This window comes from Jaculus jaculus, chromosome 10 (genome assembly GCF_020740685.1).
Source record: "Jaculus jaculus isolate mJacJac1 chromosome 10, mJacJac1.mat.Y.cur, whole genome shotgun sequence".
Lineage (NCBI taxonomy): Eukaryota > Metazoa > Chordata > Mammalia > Rodentia > Dipodidae > Jaculus > Jaculus jaculus.
In genome coordinates, this window is record NC_059111.1 from 106,569,017 (window position 1) to 106,594,888 (window position 25,872).

Below are 25,872 nucleotides of genomic sequence, written 5' to 3' on the forward strand. Positions count from 1 at the left end.
AGTTCATGATATATCTATTATAGTTTGTTTTCTTCAATGAGATAATCTTCAATGATATCCCTATACTTTATGTTAATTTTTCTAAATGCCATGCTTTATCATTATTTTTTCAGAACCAATTTCACTTTATATCATGGTATACTTTTCCTAGCATGCTTACATTTTGAAATCTCTCCAAGGTTCAGAGAAACTTTGCTATTCATTTATGGAATTAGAGCTCTTTTATTTTTCCAATTAATTAATTCTACCATAATATATTGTTTATATTTTACTTAAAAGGATGCATATCACTCTGATTCAATTTTTATTTTCAACCACCATTTTTTTTTATTTCAAAGATTGTTTGGAGCATTTACAAAACAATTCATTTATTTATGTAGGAGAGAGAATAAGCAGCAAGAAGAGAGAGAATGGACATGCCAGCACTTCTTGCCATTGCAAACGAGCTCCAGACACATGCTTTACTTTGTGCATCCGGCTTTACATGGGTGCTGGGGAATTGAACCCAGATCCTTAGGCTTTTCAGACAAGAACCTTAACCAGTGAAACATCTATCCAGCCCTTGGAACTTTTTGATGTCTATAAACCTTTTATTTCTCCCTGATATATCTGACAATTATTTCTATTTTAATATCTAGTATTATATGTTTTGTATTTCTGGGAAGATAGAATATATGCCTCTCTATGGGTTCTCAGTTGCTAATGCATATGAAGTTAATTTACATTGACTGCTTGGCCTTGATAATTTTACAGCATTCACTTCAGTTTCTTTACATGATTTGTAAGTTACAACTGAATGTTATTTCTCATAAAGGAGCACAATGTACACACAGGCCCAGCGCATACCCATTCTACTTGCCCCTGCCTCTCTCATTCTCTACTTTCCTCCCTTTCTGCTCCACTTTTCCTCCTCGGAGAAGATCCCTATCTAAAACCATATTATACATTACTGGTTTTGTGCTTTGGCCTGTCAGAGTTATCAGGGACTGACTAGTCCATTCAGTCATCAGTGTGGGCCTCAGCAAGCCCCATTGTCACTCCCTGAGACATCTATTGTCTTCATCAATAAGACAGGACTCGCTTATATCTTTTCTATTCATTCTTTTGTCAAATGCCACACTTGATCAAATTCTTCAGAAAAACCTTCTTATGATATCATCATATATTTTTCTTTATTTGCTCAATTCATGGGATCCTTCTCTTATTCAGAGGGACTTTTCATTTTGTGGAAGCTCTGATTTCCAAATAGCAAAGCAAAAGTGTCGGTTTCATGTGTTGCCAGTAATAAATTCTTGCACTTCTCCAGATAGCCTACTGTCACTTTTTATTTGGCCCCAAATAAATGAAACTCCATATGACAAAATGCATGTATCTTTAAAATGCCAACACACAAACATGGATACACACACACACGCACACACACACACACAGAGAGAGAGAGAGAGAGAGAGAGAGAGAGAGAGAGAACAAAGTTTAAAAAAACACTGTGAGGAGGAGAAAAGTTGAGAGAGAGAGTTAAACAGGAGGAGGAAGAGAATGAGAGTGAGGGCTTCAGAGATGGTTTAGTGGTTAAGGTGCTTGCCTTCAAAGCCTAAGAACCCAGGTTCAATTCCCCAGTAACCACATAAGCCAGATACATGAGGTGGCACATGTATCTAGAGATCACCTGTAGTGGCTAGTGGCACTGGTGCACCCATTCTCTCTATCTACCTCTCTTTTTCTCTCAAATAAGTAAATAAGTCAAATATTTTTTTAAAAAAAGAGTATATGAGGCCTGGAGGGACACTTAGCGATTAAGGAGTTTGTCTGAAAAGCCAAAGGACCCAGATTCGATTCCCCAGGACCCACGTTAGCCAGATGCACAAGGGGGTGCCTGCATCTGGAGTTCTTTTGCAGTGGCTGGAGGCCCTGACATGCCCATTCTCTTTCTCTCTGTCTCCCCCTCTTTCTCCCTGTCAAATAAATAAATAAAAATAAAATATTAAAACGAGTATATGAGTGAAAAAACAGCCTTATTACTATTTACAAATCAGTAATTGTTCTGCAGTCTGTATATATATTATCACTCAAATGTACTAGCTATTATTTTTACTCATGGTCTTCTTCTGAAGGGTGTAGGGAAATGGCCCAGTTACTAAATTGCTTGTTATGCAACCATGTGTGCCTCAATTTGAATCCAAAGTCCCCACATAAATGGTGATTTTGGCACGGACACCTATAATTCCAATGCAAGGGAGACAAACACAAGAGCATCCCCAGTACTTTCTGGCCAGCTACTTCTGAGATCAGTGAGAAACCATCTACAAACATATGGTGAAGTGAGATTAAAGGAGACACTTAATGTTGAGCTCTGGCCTTCACATGCCCACACATGCATGTATGCACAACAGTACACACATGCACATACAAACACACATAAACATAGCACGTGTCTTAGATAAACACTTGAAAAATATCTGTTAAGTCTTCTTCGATACTAAGAATTTATGACCTTCAATATCAACATCTCTCTCTTCCCTCTTTCTTTCATTGAGCTCCAATATACACTGGGGACAGGTTTGCCTGATTTCACAGCCCAGAGCATGTTGGGGTTAGGCACTACTTGCCTATTATATGACATTTCTAGAGTTATTCGTGATATAAAGGGTATCATTCTTAATCCATGGATTGATAGAAATTATATGTTTCACAAGCCAAATGAACAAAGTAATCAATTTCCCCAAATTACATGCTGGATAGATCAAAGAAAAATGGGAAAGTTTTCAACGATCTTTCTACCATGTATCTCATGAAAACCTGACATTTGCTCTCATCCTAAAGTTGATCATTTTTTCTCTTCATGTGTACTTCTGATAAAAACTATGTTTGATGTATATGTTCCTTTCTTTAGAGTTTTGCTTCCTGTACTGGTGACAATAGAGCCTGTCTTAATTAAAAGTAATGAGATAAATTGGATTCAGTCGCTGTATGTTAAATGTCTACTTACTGAAAAAATGCAGCAAAAAAAAAAAACAAAACCTAAGAAAACTGATTTTGGAATATTCGTTAACAGTACATGTAGGAAAAATATTCTTCCTCCAGTGAAACAGCACATATTTCTACTTTTCTCTTCAATGTATTAATTGCTTCATGGGCTCCTTGGCCAAATCTCTCTATTGATTTGGGAAAATTATAAATAGAACTTCACAGTGCAATTAGCAATTCATTTCTTCAATGTCTGTAATTGTATACCTAATTAAAAAAATATGAGGGCTATGGAGTTGGCTCAGTGTTTGTTGAACATGCACGTGGACCTGAATTCAATTCTAGCACCCCCACAAAAGCACTGATGCACATGCGCATGACCTTATAATTCCCTCCTGCACACATATGAGTATGCATCATGCATGTGGACACACACACACACACACACCACATAGTATAGACATACCAAAAAGAAATTAAAAATAAAAGGAAGGAAGGAAGGACTGATGAAGAAAGGAAGGAGAAAGGAAAGGAACAGCAGGAAGAAATGCAGGCAAGAAAAAAAAAAGAAGGAAGGAAGGAAGATAAAGAGAGAGAAAGAAGAAAGAATTGAAGAAAAGAGAGAGAGAGAGTAAGAAGAAAGAAAAAAAAGGAAAGAGAGAAGGAAAGACTTAATCTATTCATGTATTAAATTGACATTTTTGATGACCTGTGCTCCATGGTCCAGATTAGCCTTTATTCTAGAATTTTATGGTCCCAACTACTAGTGGGTGACCTTTCTGGGATGACAACTGAATCACTGGTATTGTTCAGAAGGGCTGTCAATATGATCTGAACTGTAATCAAATTCTTCCAATCTTAGAACTGCCTTTGTCTAAGCTTGTGTCGCCTCCATCTACAAATGCATAATACGACATTGATCTAGCATCCACACTCAATAGACTCCAGTGCTATCCCAGATTTCAATCGTCTTTCTCTACGTAGCACCTTCCTCTCTGGGATTCTGCTCTGCAATTCCAGCTTCCTCAGTAGCTTCTAAATCAGACCTGTCTTCACGTCAGTGACGCTGGACTATTCTGTTTGGATATTTTTTTTCCATGAGCAATGACCTGGCACGTGAATCTTACCAGAAGCCAGCAGGCTGTCATAGCTCACTTTCCATCTTCTCATGGGGATCCGGGTCTTTGGCCAGCCCTCAAAAAAATTATTTCATATAAATTTTCAGCTTTTAAGTTGTTTGAAGAGCTATTTTAACATAGGTAAAAATCAAAAAGTAAGGCAGAAAAATATTAAATGAAGTTTATATCAAATAATCCTCATAGAATGGATGATTGTTTCCAGGATTTAAATCCTTTATTTTAAAGGTGGTGCATATATTTTGATATGTCTTACCTTGAAAATTTTGTTATATGCTTTTCCTTCATTTTCTCCCCTAGCAGCTGAACTTAACTTCAATCGTTCGCCTCCAACTAATGCCATCATTTCTTTATTTATTTCTTCACATTGTAAAATCTTACTAGAAACTAAGATTGTTTTGCTCTTTAACTCTGTCTGCCTCAAATATATCTTTTTTTGTGTGTGTGTACCACTTGGTGGTGTTATTAATTGTTTTTCTTGTTGCCACACCAAACAACTGAAAATAGCAAGGTACATAGGAAGGGTACATTCCAGCTCTCAGTGCGAGCAGATACAGTTTACCATGGGGGCAGGACTATGGAACCACTGGCTGCGTTGCATGGTCAGGAAGCAGAGAGCTGAATGCTGATGCTCAGCTAGCTATCCAACTTTTGTACAGTCCAGGATACAACCCAGAGAATAGTGTTGTTCAGGTTTATGTTGTGTTTTGCCATGTCAAATAACCCGTTCTAAACAATCCCACGGTGACATGTTTAGAGACTTGTCTCTGGTGATTCCAGATCATGCTGTTAGTGGTCAGGAGCCTGGTGGGTAGCATTGTAAGCAGTTTCGTCAGGGGCACAGGCCCTCAAGGTGAGATATATATTGAATGAGCCTGATGTCTGATGAAAATACAGGTCCAGTCCAGGGGCTGAAATCCTAAAAATGCTACTCATCAAGGTGATTGATGGGTACTGACACATGATGATCCCAGCTGGCCAACTTCCTTTACCCATAACACTCCTCAATTCCCAATTCCTCGACTTCCTTAGAATTTCAGTGGGCTTCCTTTCAGCCTGCACAATTTTACCTTATCCCTTCACCAGTTATAGACCCTGGGATATTTTAAGTAGACATATCACAATCTGCAAATGTTCAGTGCCTCATTTTCATAATTTCCACCACTCAGACTTATTTCAAACCTAAAAAGCCACTGTTTTAGAGTCTGTAATTTGTTTCTAGTCCCCTCCCCATCTCTCTTTCCAAAAAAAGTCCACTATATACTCCTTTTTTCATACCCTCTTGTCCTCAACTCAGCATGCTAATAAGACCAGCAAACACAGAACAATAGAGCCACTGGCTTGAGGAATTTTAGTAACTACACTGTGTCTGGTGTCCTAACCCCCAAGTGAAATCTTCCCAGAGCTGAAAAATACTCCTTTTCTCTCAAGACACTATTGGTTTTGCCATCAACATTAATTACCATATAAACAAATTATCATCTGTTACAAAAATATACATAACTATTATGAACTTAAATAATTTTATTTTCTGAAAATAGCAAGATGTTTTCAAATTTGGCTATCAGTAATTTGTCTTCAGTATATATACTGCCTTATTTCCAGTATACTGTACTTGTCATGAGCTACAACTTTGATATGAGATTAGACCTCATTTTAACAATCGAAGTATTAAATGTGCATTGAACTCTGAACTTCTCCAGGCTAAATATATTTAAAAGTTGTGTGTATAATTGAGTTTTGATTCATTGATCATTTACTAAAAGATAAAACCTTATGTGACAGAAAGGAATAAGATAGTTGTAAATTTTTTCCTAGTGATTTTTAACAGAGGGTTCATGGTAAATTGATCAACTCTCAGCCAATTAGACTTTGACATATACTAATAAGATCTAATTGAGGAACTATGAAGACATTTGCTCAGGAGAAAATGAGCACATAATTACACCATAAAGAGGTTAAAGAATCAATGTTACCCAGCTGGAAGAATATTAGAGGAAGTCCCAATGGCTTATATAAAGGACACTTCCTAATACATCTGTGAAATATAGCACTGACAAGGCCAATTAAGATGTGTAGAATAATCCGTTTTAATTGTACACTCTTAATTCTTCAACTTGAAATATCTATCCCCCTTGCCTTTGCCCACCTCAGGTGCTGGCGGATGGTCTCCTTCGGACAGTGACCATTATCAATGGCTTCAGGTTGACTTTAAGAATCGGAAGCAGATCAGTGCCATCGCAACCCAAGGAAGATACAGTAGCTCAGATTGGGTGACCCAGTACCGGATGCTCTACAGTGACACTGGAAGAAACTGGAAGCCCTACCATCAAGATGGGAATATCTGGGTGAGTCATTGTCAGAAATGCAATGTCATACAACTGAATGAAAAGTATTTGGAAATCTTAGAAGACTCGCATGAATATCTAGAGAAAATACTAGTTAATTAAACAATTCTCATGTGTTTTGGGAACCTCTTCATAGGAGGTATATTCAGTCCTTAAGAGTAGTGGGTTTAAATCTAAGCCAAGCATTTAAATCACCTGAAAAGAACTTAAAGTTTATGGGTACAAGTCCCACATGGGGCAATGAAATCAGAATAAGGTTAATAGAAATATTAACCATGTGGGTAATTTCTAAGTTTTTTTTTAATTAAACTGTCATAATTAAATAGGAAAACTGTATGTATTTCATTAAATATTCATGATATTTGAAAAGGGATCCATTTAATTGCAATATTAAAGAAAAAAGTTAAAACTAAAATCACTGCGAACTCTGAATAGCAAAGAAAAATTTGGACAAGTTTGCAGAATTGCCTCTTAAGTTATGTTCTTACTAGCCTAGGCAGAGTATGAAGTTCATCCAACCTGATCAGGTTCTACTTTTTGCAAGTACACTTTTTGAAGAACCCAAGTAATTTTTATGAGGTCAGAATTGAGAATTTCTAGCTTAAGTGACTATTTACCCAGCACTGTCTAATATGAGGAACTATAACTTGAAATAAAGGTATTATTCCTGGACAATGATAATCATGCCTTCCCCAAAGTAATTCCTTTCATATCATAATTGTGTGGTAACAATATATGTGAATTGGGATGTGTAACTCTTAGGAGCCCCATAGGAAGGGGCATGCTTTTCTATGAAAATTAATTTACACAAAAGATAACCCAAAGCCAAGGCATAGAAATTCTCAATATGAATGTTTATATCTCAGCTCCACAAAATTTGATCAACAGTGAAACAAAACCTTGAGATATGTTAAGATCTCTGGGTGATTTTTTAACATATGACCAATACTTATAATAATATCTTAGACTGGCTTCATAATGAAGGTAGGGGGTAGGTAAAAGCAGTTTATAATAAAAATAACAGAATATAAAAAATGGAAGAAATTACTTTATGAAAGTGTCAAAGAGAGAAAGAGAAGAATGGAGAGGAGATAAGAAACAAAATAATATGCTACCCAACTCAATTGCCATTAAATAAGACTCAGAATTACACCCTCTCCCAGTAATGTATTTACTATTTTCTGTTCTCTGTGGCTTCTCATCTGCATGTTGATATAGTATTTGGAGAACTTGAAAGTCAGACTCCAAACCATCTTTCAAATCTCTGTTTTTGTAAAATCTTCACCCCCAGCCCAAGCAAGGAGTAGTCACATCTTCTCTTAGATACACTAAAATGAATAGAGGTCTGGTCAAGTGTGGCCATATTAAGACTGTAATTTACTTTTAAGACAGTTAACAGTTAGGGATAGTCACAATATGATAGAGTGCAGAAATAAGTTTTAAAATGGTGCAATTTTCCAATATGACTTATACTCTCTTGCAGATATATACATATGTATCTGTGATTGAGTCAGGGAGAGAAGCCCATATTGCAGTAGAAATGTCTATTATGGATAAAACAGCTTGGATTTGCACAGAGGGTCCTCAACCCTTTCTGGGGATGGTACAAGGTATCATTCTATAGCTTTTTTTTTTTTTTTTTCTTTTTGGTTTTTCAAGGCAGGGTCTCACTCTAGCTCAGGCTGACCTGGAATTTACTATATAGTCTCAGGGTGGCCTCCAACTCAGGGCGATCCCTCTAACTCTGCCTCCAGTATTCTGGGATTAAAGACATGTACCACCACACCCAGTTTTTCTGTAGCTTTTTTTCCCAATCTGGCATTAAGTTTACTTTCGCTTTTCAAATCATGTGGTTTTCCAAAAAAGTTATCATGTTATGTGATAGGTTTGAGCATTTACTTATAGAAGAAACTGTAGTGAGTTAATAATGAAATTTAAAAGAATCCAAACAAATTTAGGAATATAGAGTCTGTCAACAAACATGAGAAAATGTGTCAATTCTCCTAATACCAAAAGTAATCTGTTGCTTACATGCAGTCTAAATGAAAGCTCATTGAATGTTATCAGTTTTTGAGTGTTTTAGAGATATGTCTTACAAGCAATAATTGATTATAATTTAGCCTTTATAATATCAACAAAATATATTTTAGTTTGTTTAATAAAAGATATAATTACATATTAGATTTTATTTTGATCTTCTAATATTTATTATCATGCCAGTTGGACTAAAGAGAAAGATTATATTGGAAGTCTTTTGTGATACATCTTCTTATAAAATGACAAGACTGCACAGTGAAAAATTGAAGTTGGAGTCATTTGAGGTTACTTACTTATCTTACAAAATCCCATAAGAATTGACTTCCTCAGAAGAAAGGAAGAAAATATAAATTCACTCACTTATTCTTTATTACTTATATATTTGAGAGAGAAAGAGGCAGATAGAGAAAGAAAGAATGGGTGCATCAGGGCCTCCAGCCATTGCAAAGAAACTCCAGATGCATGTGCCAGCTTGTAAATCTGGTTACATTGGTCCTGAGGAATCGAACCTGGGTATCTTGGCTTTGCAGGCAAGTGCCTATACCCTCTCTTCAGCCCCGATCCCTTATTCTTAATATAAATCAATGACTGTTATTTCTATAATAAATGAAGAAATATGGAATATGACTAATATTACTTAAATATTATTCTGCTTCAATGTCCATATGAATACTTTCAGCTATAGTATCATTCTCAGATACTATATTAAAATAAGCAAAGAAAACTTATGTGAGAAATATGAATGTTTCACAAGACATTTACAGTTGAGTGTTTAGGAATGGAAATAGCTCTTGTAGGATTCTAACAGAATATAATATGCAAATATGTGAGCTGCTCAATGTGCCTGAATAGCCAGATCTTGTAATCTTCTTTGATACTATGGAACACAATAGATGCCTGTGGGCTTTAATGGCAAGGACATTTCCCGCTATGTAGACTTTCAGTGTAAATGACAACTACATGTAAATTGTAAAATTGACCTCCATCATTGAATTTACATTGTCCACAGACTCAAATTTGCATATTTCTCTCTACTGTTTTAGGTTTCCTATCTGCTGGAGTAAAAAGAATTATTGCATATAACTATTTCTTATCAAAATCCCATTAGGCATTACATTAATGAGGTATTTCAGCAGAACTTTGCTATGAGGCTTAATTCAGGTTTGCTTAGATAATTCAATTATGGGTGTTTGTAATGCAGAAGTTTGGAATAATAGTAAATTAAAGTAATTTGCATAGTATATTCAAAGTGAAAGATTTATTTATCTATCCCTATTATTTTGCAGGATATATATTGCAAATATATCTGCACACTGTGGATAGATTTTTCTTTCTTTTCATGAATCCTTTTTTTTTTTTTTTTTTTTGGCTTTTTGAGGTAGAGTCTCACTCTAGCCCAGACTGATCTGAATTCACTATGTAATCTCAGAGTAGCCTTGAACTCATAGCAATCCTCCTACCTCTGCCTCCCAAGTGCTAGGATTAAAAGCGTGTGCCACCATGCCTGGCATGTATCCTTTTTAATCACAAAAAACTCTGTACATACAAATTTATTTTAAATGAAATTTGAACCATCTTTTTTTTTTTTTTCTTTTAGAGGTAGAGTTTCACACTAGTCCAGGCTGATCTGGAATTCACTATGTAGTATCAGAGTGGCCTCCAACTCACTGTGATCCTCCTACCTTTGCCTCCTGACTGCTGGGATTAAAGGTGTACACCACCAAGCCCAACTATACCCACCTAGATAATGATATGAAGATGTTAGATTGAAATTAGTTGCTACTTCATGACTTAGGTAAATATTTTATTTTATTATATTAAAATTATTTGGTTAATTTTATACCAAGAACATGGAAATATATTAGCTAATAGTATCTAATTTTAACAAATGTTAAATAGAATATTTATTTACATGACTTGATCCTTGGGAGCTGTTGGTAAGTGGTTTAAGGTGCTTATGTGCAGATCCTGCCAGTTAATTCCCCAAGGACCTAACTCAATAAAGCCAGATAGACATTCATTTGTAGCAGCAAGAGACCCTGCTGGATGCACATATATACACACATTGAAAACCTGGGTCTATGTCACATGTATATTATGTACACATATATATATATATATTCCTAAAATATATACAAATACAAAGAGTTCATTGTCTCTAGCAAATTTAAATCATCCCATAAACCCTGTATGCACATAGAGAAATTAGTAGAGAAAGTTTTGCTTTTCAAACTGTCAAGTCAATAGCTTGTATTTCCTACTTTATTTTCAAGTAAATATCCCATGAAAACTTGGATGCAAGTTTCTAAAATACCCTTTTTTATTGTCTTCTAACTGGTTGGTTGGCATGTGCAGGTACAGTTGTGGAATCAAAGGATCTGAATGAAGTATCTTGGTTCTTTAATTTGCTTTATAAACTGGGATAGGGTCTGAAATTTCCTGATCTGAAAAAAAAAAATGGAATTAATAGCCAGGAGATTTGCCTGAACTCTTGAAAGCAAATGAATTTTGAAAGCTGGAATCATTTACAAATACCCTGTTTATCAACATTTTATAATTTTTTTCGGGGGGGGGGAGCAGGGGCACTAGTCAGTTTGTAATGAGCATTCTCAGACTTGCCCATCCCCTCTGCCCATCAGACAATAGTGCAAAGAGGAAAGGTGACTCCCCAGATGATAATGTAGGAAAAGCTCTGGCAAGTTTTCTGAATGCACAAAGGGCCCAGCACGGCCTAGTGCATGGGTGGGTGGAGCACTGCATGCAAGGCAAGCCTGGTGGCTGGTAGGCCTTGCCCTGAGCCATGTCATCACAGGGCTTGTAGCCACTTACTTGTCACCATGATGACGGCCCTACGTGCAATGAGCCATGTAAGGGGACACCGTTTAAAACTGAATACATTATTGCATCCTATCTTTTAAACCACTTGTTATTGTGATTACATTAATTTTCCAAATGAATGCCTCTGTGTCGTGGGTCAGGTATGCACTTGGGTTCTCTCAAAACGCTGAAACGTTTTGATTTTATAAAAATAAAGGGAAGGGGATTCATGATTTGATCATGTTCTTACATCAGATAATAACTTTCACCTCACTTAGCTTGCCAATGTAATTTTTTCCATGAGTGGCTGGGATTCCCTTGCCTATTTGTGTCTATGTGGTTGCTGATGCAATCAGGTACTTGGGCAAAACGCCAGGCAGGCATATTCAAAATAATTTTATGGATATTTTATTGAGTTATAAAACACATAAGAATGATGTGCATTAAATGCTTTCAAAAATGATCTTTGATGTAAGTAGAGTAATAATCTTTAGGACTTATATAGAATAAAACAATTTCCAAGGTGAATTTAAAATAAGCTACTTGGTTCAGTGAAACAAATTTTTCTATTTACACCCTTCTTAGACTGGGTGCTATTTTTAAAGTTTCATGAATATTAATAATCTGAGTGGATATTCTAGATCCTTTCCCTTAGGACTGTAATATTTCTACTGCTGAATGGTGATGACCCTGCTACAGAAATGCTTGTGCTATGTGCATCTTTTTTTTTTTTTTAACAGGGTTTCTTGCAATTTTTGAGTCATACTGTATTTACTTTCCTTGACATTTTTCTAACCAATATGATTATATGTTTAGTTTTCTTCCCCAAAAAGTATTGGACATAAAACAAGGTTAGTAATCATGTAGAATACATTTTGCATTTCTGGTTCAGTAAGAGAATGTGATAAAATCTTATGATTTTTAACAGAATAATCAAGATAGTCATGAAGATATGGCAAGTCAGTAAAGTGCTTATTGTGTAAGCATGAGGACATGAGTTTGAGCTCCAGGACCTATAGAATAAAGCTGGGTGTGATGGTTTGTAACAGTAATATCAGGTCTGTGGTGATGGGAACATGAGGATTCCGGGAATTGCTGGCCCTCCATTCTAGCCAACTTGTAAAGCTCTAAACCAATGAAAGACCCTGTCCTAGAAAAGATCCATACTATTCCTGAGAAATGTCACCAAGAAGATTATCCTCTGTCTCCCAAATCTATGTGCATCCACACACACAAATATGTACACACATGCACACACAAAATGAGACAACATAAACTACATTATTCTTTATAGTTTAGTGAATTTTTCATCTATCAACTAATATAGGATGCATGGAGTTAGTGTTATAATATTTAAACTGCATTTGGTTTCTTGGAGAGATCTGTGAAAGATGGATTCTCATTAAATATATTGATATTCTCAAAGGTTTCATTTACATTATAAGATCATAAAGATTCTAATATTGTTTTTCATATCAGATCAAAGTTAGGTATGCGACTCTAGGTAAATGCAGAATTATATCATGTGCCGGAAAGGAGGAAAAGGTTTTAATTAAAATGACAACTTCACTTAAAATATGCATCTGGGGACTGGGAGTATGGCTTAGCAGTTAAAGGCATTTGCTTGAGAAGTTTGCTGGCCTAGGCTTCAAATCCCAAGCAACCAATATTAGCCAAGCTTAAAAAGTGACACATGTGTCTGGTGTTGGTTTACAGTGGCAAGAGACCCTGTTGTACCACCTTCCCTAGGCCCACACCTTGACAAATAAATAAATACACATTTTTAAAGAAGAAAATTTTCATTGAGCTTAGATATGAAATTCCTAAAATCTAGGGAAATAATAGTAAGTATAAATGGGGAAAATACAGGCCTCACTTTATGGGTCTTAGAAAAAGAGGTAAGAAAAGTGGCAGTTAAAAGTGATCACATGAAATCAGACCTCTCAGGCTGAGCTGACAACTATAATGTAAATCACATAGTACCATATGTCTGATTTGGGGCTGAGTTTTTAGTCTTTGCCAAAATTACCTCATGTGTAAGTTGCAACTACTTAATTTCAACTCAATAATATTTGCCTCAATGGAATTTGCTCCTATTAAATTAATTATCTATATTAAAAGTTTTGAACAGAAAGTGCCACATATTAATTATCCAATTTTTATAAATTTGAGATTTCCAGGTTCACTGACTTTTTCCATTAACTTTGATCTGCTCATGAGAGTTGAAAATGGCATGTTAGTTTTAGTTTACAACATAGCTTCTCTGCTTGCATATTGACATGTATATTACATTAGGTCTGTGCTTTTCAGTCTGACATGAAAAGTAACTCGGAGTTGAAGGGCAACTTTTGTCACTCAAAACATAGCTATATTTACTGTCACACCAAGTCCTATGCCCTGTCATGCAAAGCATGTCTGAAAAGTTCTTTTAGGTATTTGCTTTGTCTTGAGATGTCAGTAGAAATGTGATCACGGTGCTTCTATTATATGCACCTTATTCAATTCACTCTCATAAGGTTTGGAACGTAAAGAAAAGTAGTAAGATACTTGTACATATACTATCCTCCACATCATTTTGGCCTAATAAAAAGTATAATATAAAAAACCCTCTAAATCAGGCTTTTAAGTGTTAAGGAAAACTAATAGAGTGCCCTTACCATGTAGTCATTAGTAGAAAGAGTGCAGATGCCGTTGGGTGTAAGTGAATATCTACTGCTCAAAATATGGCCAAGTAAACAAAGTTACACACCACATTGGAGCCAGTTACAAATGCAGCAACTCAAAGATACAGAATTAGAATCTGCAGTGTCATAGGTTATCCATCTTGGCTAAAGACAGTGTATGTGGTCAGAGTTTCAGGAATTTTTATGAAAAGGAGGAATTAGAATCAATACCTGTGCTTACAAACCAGAGGGTCACAAATGATAAAAGGATTGATCAGGAAAAGAAAATTAACATCAACAAATGTGCATTTCCTGAATACCACCATGTACAAAGGGCTGACGATGGACCAAATGAGTCCAGTTACCATATCCCGAGGAGGAATCAAAGAGTGACGCTAAACAGAAAAAGCTGTGAGTCTATTGTGTGGCTAGCTGTTCTGACAAAGTGTAGCCACCAGAGTGGCAGAGGGGAATGGTCAGGGAAGGCTTACTGGGAACTGAGTGCTGTGTGTAGGCATACAGAGGAGGGGAGTTGGAATACAGGCCATGGAGAAGAATCTCCTATTTAGTTATGAACCAGTTAAGGCTGGTGGGGACTTATAAGCAACCTCCTCTCTCCCGTCTTCTTACAAGCAAACATATAAAATGAGTGATTTTTTTCTAAAGAATAAAATAAAATAAAAATAACAAAAAAACAAAACCTAGACTAATTATTTTTCAATAAGTAATGTTTAAAATATAAAATGCAAACAGCCCCATTTTAAAGAACTTCAGTAGGTCTGTATGCTCTCTTCAGGGCACATGTTTTGATCCCCATAACGGGCATCACATAGTTCAAGAAGGACCTCTAATGCAAATGACTGCTTGCTAATTTTGACTAAATGAAAGCAATATTGAATTTTTACACAATATTTACAGAATAACGTAGCGTGGAATCTGGAGCTGAACCATCAAAACCACTATTGCTGAGGCAGGTGTGGCGGTGCACACCTTTTATCTTAGCACGTGGGAGGCAGAGGTAGGGGGATCACCAAGAGTTCGAGGCCACCCTGGGACTATTCCAGGTCAGCCCAGGCTAGTGTGGGACCCTGCCTCAAAAAATTTTAATAAGAAAAAGAAGGAAAAAAAAAAGAACTGTTGCTGTACCTTTTATCATTGCTAATCATCTTCCTTTTGTGTTGTTGTTTTATTTAGATTGTGTTTTATTTACTTATTTATTCATGTGTGTGCCTGTGTGTGCACACGTGTGTGTTAAGATCCCTTACCACGATAAATGAATGACCATCTGAGTTTATGGATGTGCTAGGGACTTGAACCCAGAGTGGCAGAAAGCACAACCAAATGCTTTTAACCACTGAGACATCTAAACAATTTTGTATGAGTTTCAGTTGACTTACATGTAAAAAAGGTATGCCACATACTTTCAATAATCTATTGTCTCCCTATCTCATATTCTTCTCATGATATATCAGTTTTATCACTTTATTATCAATTATTGTAGAATATTATTTCTAAAGGAAAATGAAGAACACAGAAAAGTAATGGACAAGCTTCTCCTTGAGCATAACAAGTTCCAGTGTTAAGGGACAGTAAAAGCGACTCATCACAATAACTTTAAGCAAAAGCCCGGGCCACGTAAGTAGGTTCCAGGACATGGTGTCCTGACCACTGTAAAGGTACCTGGTCAAGTTATAGCATCCGTGCACACATCTTTACCAGGTAAATCACTTAGTCCATGTTTATTTTGAGAAGGGATTAGTGGAAGGCTAAAAGGTCTTGACAAAGGCAGTTGGATGGCTGGAGTTCCACTAGTTTATAGACTGCAGTGACATTGTAATTCTGGAGGAAAACGATGGCATGTGGGGCTGTAGGAGCTCACTGGTTTGTTCTACTGTCCTTGTGGAATGTTTGAGCACTTATAAATGGAAAGCAGCTTCTAGAAAAATTCTGATTTTTCAATGAAGATAATGTTTGAGAAAAATATCGACATTAGTCCTATGAGCTTTACTGACATTTTTGAGTTAGTCTGTGTGTGGTCTTATTGTAATTGTCTTGTAAGTGGTTTCGCGTGATATTAGCATGCAGCTTCAGTGACATTTATAAGTACTATCCCCCAGTGATTAGGCAAAGCAGTAGAGAACCCTCCATCTGCAGTAATTAGAAAATAATAGCAATAGCCATCCAACATTAACTTGGCATTGACTTCATTGTGCACTTAAAAAAAAAAAAAACTTTTTAAAATACTTTATTTTTATTTATTTATTTCAGAGAGCGAGAGAGAGAGAGAGAGAGAGAGAGACAATGGGTGCACCAGGGCCTCCAGCCACTGCATGTAAACTCCAGACATGTGCCACCTCATACATCTGGCTAACGTGGGTCTGACTTTATAGGCAAATGCCTTAACAGCTAAGCCATCCCTCCAGCCCTCCCCACTTTTTAAAAATGTTTAAAATATTTTATTTGTATTTATTTATTTGACAGAAAGAGAATGGGTTCATTGTGTACTTTATCTCATTTACTCTTCACAACAAGTAAGGGCTGAGGTAATTGATTATTATTAAGCCCAATTTTAGGCTGCACACATTGAAGATTAGAGGAGATGGTTCTTTCCCAGATGGGCCTGGTGAGTCAACAGTGCAGCTGGGTGTTGGCTGCATTAATTTTATTGTGATAGTAATTTCACATGTATGTATATAAAAATAACAATTGCATATGTATAAAAGTAATATAAATATGTCATCTCTTAGTTTAAAAAATTATAAGTAGTAGAGCTGAAATGTGACAGCAAGTTTTTTCAATAAGTTTGTGACTTTTGTTACATCTATTTTTCTCACAATCCACAGGAAACCACCGTATGCTTTATTTTTTTACTGTTTTACTGTATGAACAAAAGCAAAGATTGAGATTTTTTTAAGAAAAATAGTACATATATATATATATTTATACACACACACACACACATACATGTATATGTTTGTTGTTGTTATTGCTGTTGTTTTCAAGGTAGGGTCTCACTCTGGTCCAGGCTGACATGGAATTAACTTAGTAGTCTCAGGGTGGTCTTGAATTCATGGTGCTCCACCTACCTCTGCACCTTGAGTGCTGGGATTAAAGGAATGTGCCACCATACTTGGCTAATAAAATACTATTTTAATTAAATTTATCTTGTCTGCTATATTATGTTTATTATATTATGTTTAAATTAAGTTAAATATATCTCACATTTTTTAAGTCCAGGGCAACCTGGGATTCAGTAGTCTCTGGATGGCCTTGAACTCATGGTGATCTACCTACCTTTTTGCCTTCTGAGTGCTAGAAATAAAGGCATGCACCACCATGCATGGCTATCTCCCACATTTTGATTATAAACATGCTTTACAATAACATAATACTATGCTTAAAAAATGAAACTAATAGTAGTTAAATATGATTGGATCTTCAAAGTGAAAAATAAAATGTTTTCATTTTTTTAGGAGAAAGCTTACATTTGTAATCTTGTATTTGAAATGCACTTTGTTGTATCTTCTAATTTTTCAACCCAAATCCCAAAACCATTTCCACTAAGAATGAAAATCATTTTATTTGTGTGACATGTTTATTTAGCATATATTTTAATTTTGTCAAGCAAAATTAAGTTATAGCTTTGGGTATTATAAGCAAGAAACAAAAAGAAAACATGTTTTTTGAGGTGGTGACACTCAAACTCTAGGAATGAAGTGTTTTAGGAGGCCCAATGTTTATATGTGTTAATTTTCAGGCTACCTTCTTGTCTGCGCCTGTGATTAGATTAACACAGTGTAAGTTCCTGGTCAGGTATCTCACAATTTCCCATTTCACAATAGAAAAATACTCCTTAGGTAATAAAGAATGACTATGTCAGTGGTACCTCATCCCAATCATATGTTACATCCCATAAGGAAAACTTACAAACTAACCCTTACAAGCTGGTGGCACCTTAGTGCAATTAATTCAGAATCTCTGGAGAAGGTCACAGGATTGAGTGTTTTTTAAGAACTCTCTCCATAACTTTAATATACATTTAGGCCATAAACCTAGAATAGATCACCTTTAGTGGAAAAGCCCAGGAAGACACAATAACATGATGTGGTTAAAGACACATAATGACTTGTTATTCAAACCCACCCTTCTTTATATATATATATATATATGGAGAGAGAGAGAGAGAGAGAGAGAGGGAGAATAGCTTTATCATTTCAGGCATTAACAGGAGAAAAAAATTGTTTAGCAAAAGCTCTGTGCTAGGCATTACACATCTTATCATTCGACCTTCTAAATAGCTTTTGGTTCTACTTATCATTTTTTCCATATTTACAAATTAAAAAAAAAAAAGGCTCAGAGACATCCTGAGATGCCAGTGCCTAGAAGTAAAAGACCTAGGGCTTAGATCTTGTGGATGTTGCTTCTTCAATTTAAAATCAGGATACACATATGTATTAGTTTGCTATGGTTACCAGAGCAAAGCACCACTTACTGGGTCACATCAATAAGAAGAATTCATTCTCTCACAGTTCTGGAAGCCAGCAGAACAAGACGAAGATGTTAGCAGACCTAGTTCCCTCTGAGCTACAGAGACAATTTCAGTCCTCTCCCCTTGGCTTATAGACATTTGTCCTATGTCTCATTGCTTGACATCACCTTTCATCTATATATGTTTATTTCTACATAATATCCTTTTAATAATAACATTTGTCAGGGGATTAGAAGGCCACTCTGCCCCAGAATAACCTCCATTTTCACTAATCACATGCCCAATGCACTTAGTTCCAAATGCAATATCATGCTTAGGTGTTGGGGTTTCAGGGTATATGAATTTTGGAGGTGCAATATATATGCAATATATATATGTGTGTGTGTGTGTGTGTGTGTGTGTGTGTGTGTGTGTGTGTGTGTATCCCAGAATTTATGAAGCCAAGTCAGGAAGATCCATGTGTACTGTGTGTTCAAGGCTAGCCTGGACTAAAGAGTCCTTTAAAAAAAAAGACAAAAAACAAAAACAACAGTTTTGTTAGATGGCTTAGTGGATGAAACCCTTGCTACATACTTCGCACATGAACCCATGTGAACCCGTGTCCACACATGGCATACTTCGCACATGAACCTGTGTCCACACATGGCATACTCATACGCACAAATACCATGCAAAGCTGAATAAAGTTTATATTTTAAAAAAGAAAGGCAATACCTTCTAAAATCAGGTTTTCATAACCTACATTTATGTCAAGAGGTATAAATGGGTCAAGACATGAAAAAATTGTTTATTGGCATATATATGATTCTCTGTATTCATTTAGTTATTGCAAAGCTTCCAAGAAACCTCTCAAAGTATTCTTCCACGGTAGCAAATGAACTAAAGGCACTTCAAAGAATCAAACTAACTATCCCATCCCATGTGAAAGGTTTGTCTTTAGAAACTGGCCAAGTTTCAAAACTCAACTCACACTTCATTCTATGTTAAGCAACATTTGACTCTATTCAGTATCGCCTACCAGTGATATGATAATTTATATTCAAAACCCAATTCTAGAAGTCATATATACTAATCATTTGAAGGTATTCCTACTATCTCTGAAAACCTGAAGCAGATTTCTCCAAATGAATTTTGAGAGTTACTTGGAAATTCCATTTGGATTATATCAGTGTCTATTAAACATGGTCAGTTTTATTATGTCAGCCTTTTGAATAATTTTTTTGAATAATCCAGAAGAAAGTAAAGGGATACATTCCTCCCACTTCAGATATAAAATCTGAGTTGCCTAGAGCTAAGGCATTACTCATTTCCTACAACTGTTCATCCTACATGGTGCCTGTCCTGTGTGTGTTAGCCAGCTTTGTTATGATGCACAAATTGGAAAACTGAGTTTTAAATGATAGCTTAGAGCCATGGAAAAACACTTTGAATTTATCATGAGGCTATTCAGTATGTTTACATTCAGCCTAGCACAAACAAGTGTTTATTGGACTAATAATATGTATATAGGAGAAATATCATACCCTTTTAAAATATTTTTTATGAATTGATTTAATTTTTATTAATTTTGTACTCAATGAATACAGTAAAGTTGGTACCGTTGTTAGGCTCATCCATGTCCTACCCCTCCCCCAAGGACCCTCCTTGTTGTGGTATATGGGTCATGCAATGTGGAGTTAGCCCACAGTTATGGGTAAGAGAAATGTCTCTGCATCATGACCCAACATGTGACTGATATTCTTTCTACCTCTTCTTCCACAAAATTTCCCTGAGCTGTGTTGGGTTCATTTTTTGTCTGCTTCAGTGATCAGGTGTTGGGGGCCTCTGGGTTTCTGCATATATGATTTCGTAGGAGTTAATTGTTCTCTGTGTCGATCTCCACCCTTGTGCTGGTGCTTGCTTCACCAAGAAAACAGCACCCTTGCTTGTTTTGCCAGTTATTCTTAGTTTAAGCTGGGGCCCTTTTGATGATGGGGTGGTTTTCTCCTTAGGATCTGCATCTATCTGAAAAAGCGAAGCAGATTCTCCAATGCAGAGTAAAGTTAGCACCAGACAAATGGGATAACCCTTATTTTTTTTTATAGAGAATTTAATACAGGTATGCCCTCTTGTAGCCCACGATTGGTGGTAGCTTAATAATGGAAAACAGGCTCATGTTTGAATATGGTTCTGACTTGTTTCCCAGCTCCAGCTATGGGTCCTGTTCCACTGAGGGGATCAGTTAGCCAAATCAAGAGCAGTAGGTCCCCCACCATGGCTGTGTACCACTATTGCGCTTGTGTGAGCATCACGACAGATACTGATAAGTAGGTTAGACCATGAGTTGCTACAGATATTGGTCATTTTCCACCAGTCTCCCATGTAGCACCTTCTTGCCCTAGACACGCTGACTGTCTGGGAACTGACTGTCTTCCAGCTACCAGCCATGTCATTCCATTTTACATGTCAACTGCATATGGTGTCTTCAGCAATAGGGTCTTACCACTAACCTTTGGTGGGTCATCAAGTACTCTGACAGAAATCTGTCATTCTTTTAGGAAACCTTGTAGGTTTTTCTGATCAAAAGCTCATTGTGCATGATAGCCACATTCTGGTACTGGGAGTTACAGATCAGTGCCCACTAAGAGAAGGAAGAAAAAGATAACTAAGAGAGAGAGAAAAAAAAACTGTAGAAGATTAAGGTCAGTCTTCATCATACCCTCTCCAGTGCCTTTCTAAGGATTTATACATTTGATATAGGTGTGTATGTGCAGTAGGCTTGGGACATCCCATCCACATCCCCCCCACACACACATGCATGCAAAAGAAGAAAATATATATTTTACTAGAAATGAACACTAGCCTCACCCTAGTTCATATTATATCACTGGTTATTTTTTATGTGTAAATGAATTTACTTAGCATGTTAGGTCACTTACAATAATTTTTAATACAACTTGACTGAGCACTTGTGCTACAGAGTGAGTTTCAGGTCAGTCTGGGGTAGAGTGAGACTCTGATTTGTATGCATGTGTGTGTGTGTGTGTGTGTGTGTGTGTGTGTGTGTGTGTGTGTTATGTTGACTTTGAATCCATCAGACATGTACCCAGACAGGAATCTGAGTGACATGGTAGTCTTATATTTTGAATTTTTTAAAACTTCCATACTTGTTCTCATAGTGAATAGAATACTTTAAATATCAATACCCAGTGTGTAAGAGTTCCCTTTTATTCACATTTTTGCCAACATTTGTTTTAATTTATTTTATTTTTAAAAATATTTATTTATCTATTTATTCGACAGGCAGAAACAGGGAGAGAGAGAGAGAGAGAGAGAGAGAGAGAGAGGTAGACAGAGAATCAGTGTTCCAGGGCCTCCAGCCACTGCAACTCCAGATGCATGTACCTCCTTGTGCATCTGGCTTACATGGGTCCTGGGGAATTTAGCTTGAGTCCTTTTGACTTTTCAGGCAAGCACCTTGAACGTTAAGCCATCCCTCCAACTCTTTATTTATTTTTTGAGCATAGTCATTCTGAATGAGGTGAATCTAATATCAAAGTACTTCTAATTGGTATTTCCTAGATGAATAAGAATATAGAATACTTTTCTAGTACTTATTTGGCATTTTCTTAAACATTTATTTATTTATTTATTTATTTATTTATTTATTTATTGAGAGACTGAGAGAAAGAAGAAGATAGAAAGATTTCTTCCTTTGCGAGCCATTTGCTCAAATCTTTATCCCATTTGTTGATTGAATGATGTAATATTTTGTTATTGAGTTTATGCAGTTTTTATATATTTGGACTGTTATTAATCTCCTGCCTGGTTCATCCTTGGCAGATCCAGCAACCCCTACCCCATCCATTTTACAGGCTATTTCTTCTCTTTAATGATTGTTTCCCTTGCTGTGAATAAATTTTAATTCACGTAGTCCTGTTTGTCAGTTCCTGAGATTATGTCCTGTGTCACTGGAGCCCTTTTCACAAAGTCCTTGTTTATCTTTTATCTTGAAGTGTTCTACCTATGCCTTGGACTCTCACTTAAGTTGCACGTCTTACAGAGAGGTCTTTGGTCCATTCTATTTTGAATGTATGTTTGGCACCTTCCTAAGATTATTTTTTTCTGCTAAAACTTAATACTATTCACTTTGCCTCTGCTATCAGCAAACACTATTCACTGGGCCATTTATAATGTTTGCTACTTTCTAGGTTCTAAAATGGCAAATACATTCCATGTTAAATACTGTATCAGGCTTCTAAAAGGTGAGGGTCCAGGTTTTGCTCTTGATTTAATGCTCAGAGAGGCTTTCCTTTCTTCATGACACTCTTTTAAAGGACTCCATATTATTGGATTCTGTGTGAATGTTTTTGAGAGGTCTAATCTGTCTTGGAAAATATTTGGCAGCTTCAGGAAAATTAATCTTTTGTACATTGAATGAGCTTAATATATACTTGATAAGAGATTGACAAAATTGTGGGATTTTGAGCATTTCAATAGTCAGTTATATGTAGTGCTAACATTATAAGTATAGATATATTTCACTTCATGATTTGCATTTATCTAACAGTATCTGGTGCTGCCCATACCTGCATCTACTATAAGGAGAAGTTCAACTATCAGGAACAACTCAGGATGATTTTCATGGTGAAAAGTAGATTATGGGTGTTTTGCAACTGGGTTGTTGTGGGGCTGGAAACATGACCACAGAAGCAAAGCTGACCCACTTGGATCAGGAAATAGGCTGGAGGTGCTGAGTGGAACATTTGAAGATCTAATGCGAGATGTACACATGCACTATGGCTATCTTCCATCCGGCAGTGGCACTGAGCAGGAAGAAGTGCTTGGTAATAGAAGGGAGAACTTCCTGATATCATAAAGACTGAGTGGCAGGGCACATTTGGCAAATTCTATACAAATTCCAACTTCGTGATAAAATATTGGAGTTTGTGTGAATAAGCTAGCCTTTACATATGAAATGGCTTTAAAATGTGTTCTATTTATCTATCTATCTACATATCATCTATCATCTATCTATCTTTATCATCTCTCTAGCTATCCCACATTTCCCTTTGTACTAGATACAAGAACAGGCGCAACTCGGCTGTAAGAAGGTCGCGACTGGACAGAGATGCTGAGAGAGGCTTTGGTGGCTAAAACGTGCTTCTTGAGCTAGGTGTTTATTCCTCTTGTGAAAACGGATTGAGCTGCAGGTTTTGTTGCCCTTTTCTCTCTGTAAGCCCCACTTCAACAGCAAGTGATAGAAAGGATTCAAGCGCTGCATTCAGGAATAGCTCCCAGGGATTTGGAAGGACAGAACGTAGGCGCCCTTATCAGAATGGCTTTCCAGTTCCAAAAATGATTTCAGGAGAGATGCAGGGCACCAGAAGAAAAGAAAGCTAGGAGCATTAACAAAAGGCCATTAAAGCCTTCTTGCTTCACATAAAGAAGTGGGAAAGCCCAGTGTTGGTACAAACACATGGCGCTCTATTAACACTTAACCTAAGGATGCTTGGAATTACTATATTTTACTAGCTGATGAAGAAGAGACATGCTATGATGCAGCTTATGTGGCTCCCCCTAGCTGCTGGGTTGAATGGATGTGAGCGTTTATACATAGGTGTTCTTGTTTTCAGCTAGTATATGTAAGGAAGGACAGGTAAACTTCATGGCTATACCTAATTGCTGTACTTTGTTTTCTCCTATGTGCAACATTATACTGAACTGTCATCTGCTCAGCATATATGTTAACAGTGGCAAAAGGAATGTCTACATCTAAATCATCCCTCAATAATCAGAGATCAAAAAATATAAACAAAAATATGATAGAGGACTCATACAAAAAGGACAAAATTGTCTTACATGTATAATCCTGTTTGTGAAAATAGATGAGAAATACAAATTAACCTTCAAGTAGGCATAATTTCTCACCCATTAAATTGGCTGAGTACTGAATGATTGACTAGTTTATCTTTTGGCAATCTGTGGGGAAACAGCAGTCTCAAATGTTCAAAGAGAATTCAAAATGGAATGATGTCTGTGCAGAGAGATTTGACAAGATGTATCACAGTTATAAATGTGTTTATTCACCCTACCATCTTAATTTTAAGAATTTGCCCTAAAGGAAAGAAATACCATATGCATAAAGGTTATTTATTTCTGTATTGTTTTTAATGATAAAATATTGGAAGCTAACTTTATGGCAGAATATTGAAGTTTGTATGAATAAACTAACCTTTATATATGAAATAGATACATCATTACTATTAAAAAAAACTGAGAAATAGCTGTACTATATGGGGTGGATTTCCTGGTTGTATTTTGTGAACAAAGAAAAGTGAATACATAACATATTATGTACTAAGTTTTTCATAAGAAAGAAGAAATGAGAAAGCATATATCTATAAGCATAGTATATATGGTTGAAATAACTGAAAAGTTCTAAGTATATTACATTTTGAGAAAATGGTACATAGGTTCATGTTACTGAGAACTGGTATCTCATTCTGAAGGTAATATGACACAAATGTGAAGAAAGGACAGATGAAAAGAAGGAAACCTACTTAACAAGCTTGTTGGAGGATGTGGTGCTTCAAGCCTATAATCCCAGCACTCAGTACTGAGGTCAGAGTATCTCTGTGAGTTTAAGGACAGCTTGGACTGCTTAGTGAGGTCTACATCAGTCTGCAATAGAGGGAGACCCTGTCACAATAAAAAGAAAAAAATGTATGTATATATATATATATATATATATATATATATATATATATATATATATACATGCACACACATATATGCAGAGTTGTGTGTGTGTACATACATACATGACATTACAAAGTATGGCTGACTGCTGGATGGGCATAAGAACAATGACATTGCTGTAACCATGAGCACAGCTAGGGAGACGCTACAGCTATTAGAACCAATGTACTCCAAAGGTTATCATCATGCTTTGAAATACTTCATAAAGACTTGATTATGATAACATAACTGAAATAGACACAGTATCACTTTCATAAGAAATGGTTAATATCAAAATATATAAGAGACACCTTGAAAGAATTTACATTGGTTGAATCTATAATTTGAGTAACAAAATAACTAAAGAGAAATGAACTTAACTCTCTAGAACAAAAGGGGTTTCTAATGAAAATAGAGAAGAGACATGATAGATGGTAAATATATGATAGATGATAGGTGACTGATGGGTCAGTGATATTAGGTGGTGATAGGTAAATATTATTCAATAGATGATAAAGGGGAATATACAGATGTACATCCATCTCTACATCATTGAGTATAATGTTACTTATAATAGCATGATAGCTTCTGACCAGGAATCCCAGGAAGGGTGTGAAAAGTCACCCAGTTTTTCAAGCATCATGATAGAAATTCATCCCTATTTGAGGTCTCAGTAGACAATGTCACTAGCGGAAAGA

General features: G+C 36.2%; 1 protein-coding gene across 1 annotated transcript in view; it reads left to right on the top strand.

Moving 5' to 3' along the window:
* The window catches only part of Cntnap2 (contactin associated protein 2), a 1,990,154-nt gene that overhangs the window by 598,563 nt on the left and 1,365,719 nt on the right, over positions 1 to 25,872 (top strand). Inside the window, exon 3 of the mRNA XM_004661135.3 lies at positions 6,255 to 6,448. Within this exon, the coding sequence (XP_004661192.1) occupies positions 6,255 to 6,448 (194 nt within the window). The remainder of the gene's footprint in view (positions 1 to 6,254; positions 6,449 to 25,872) is intronic.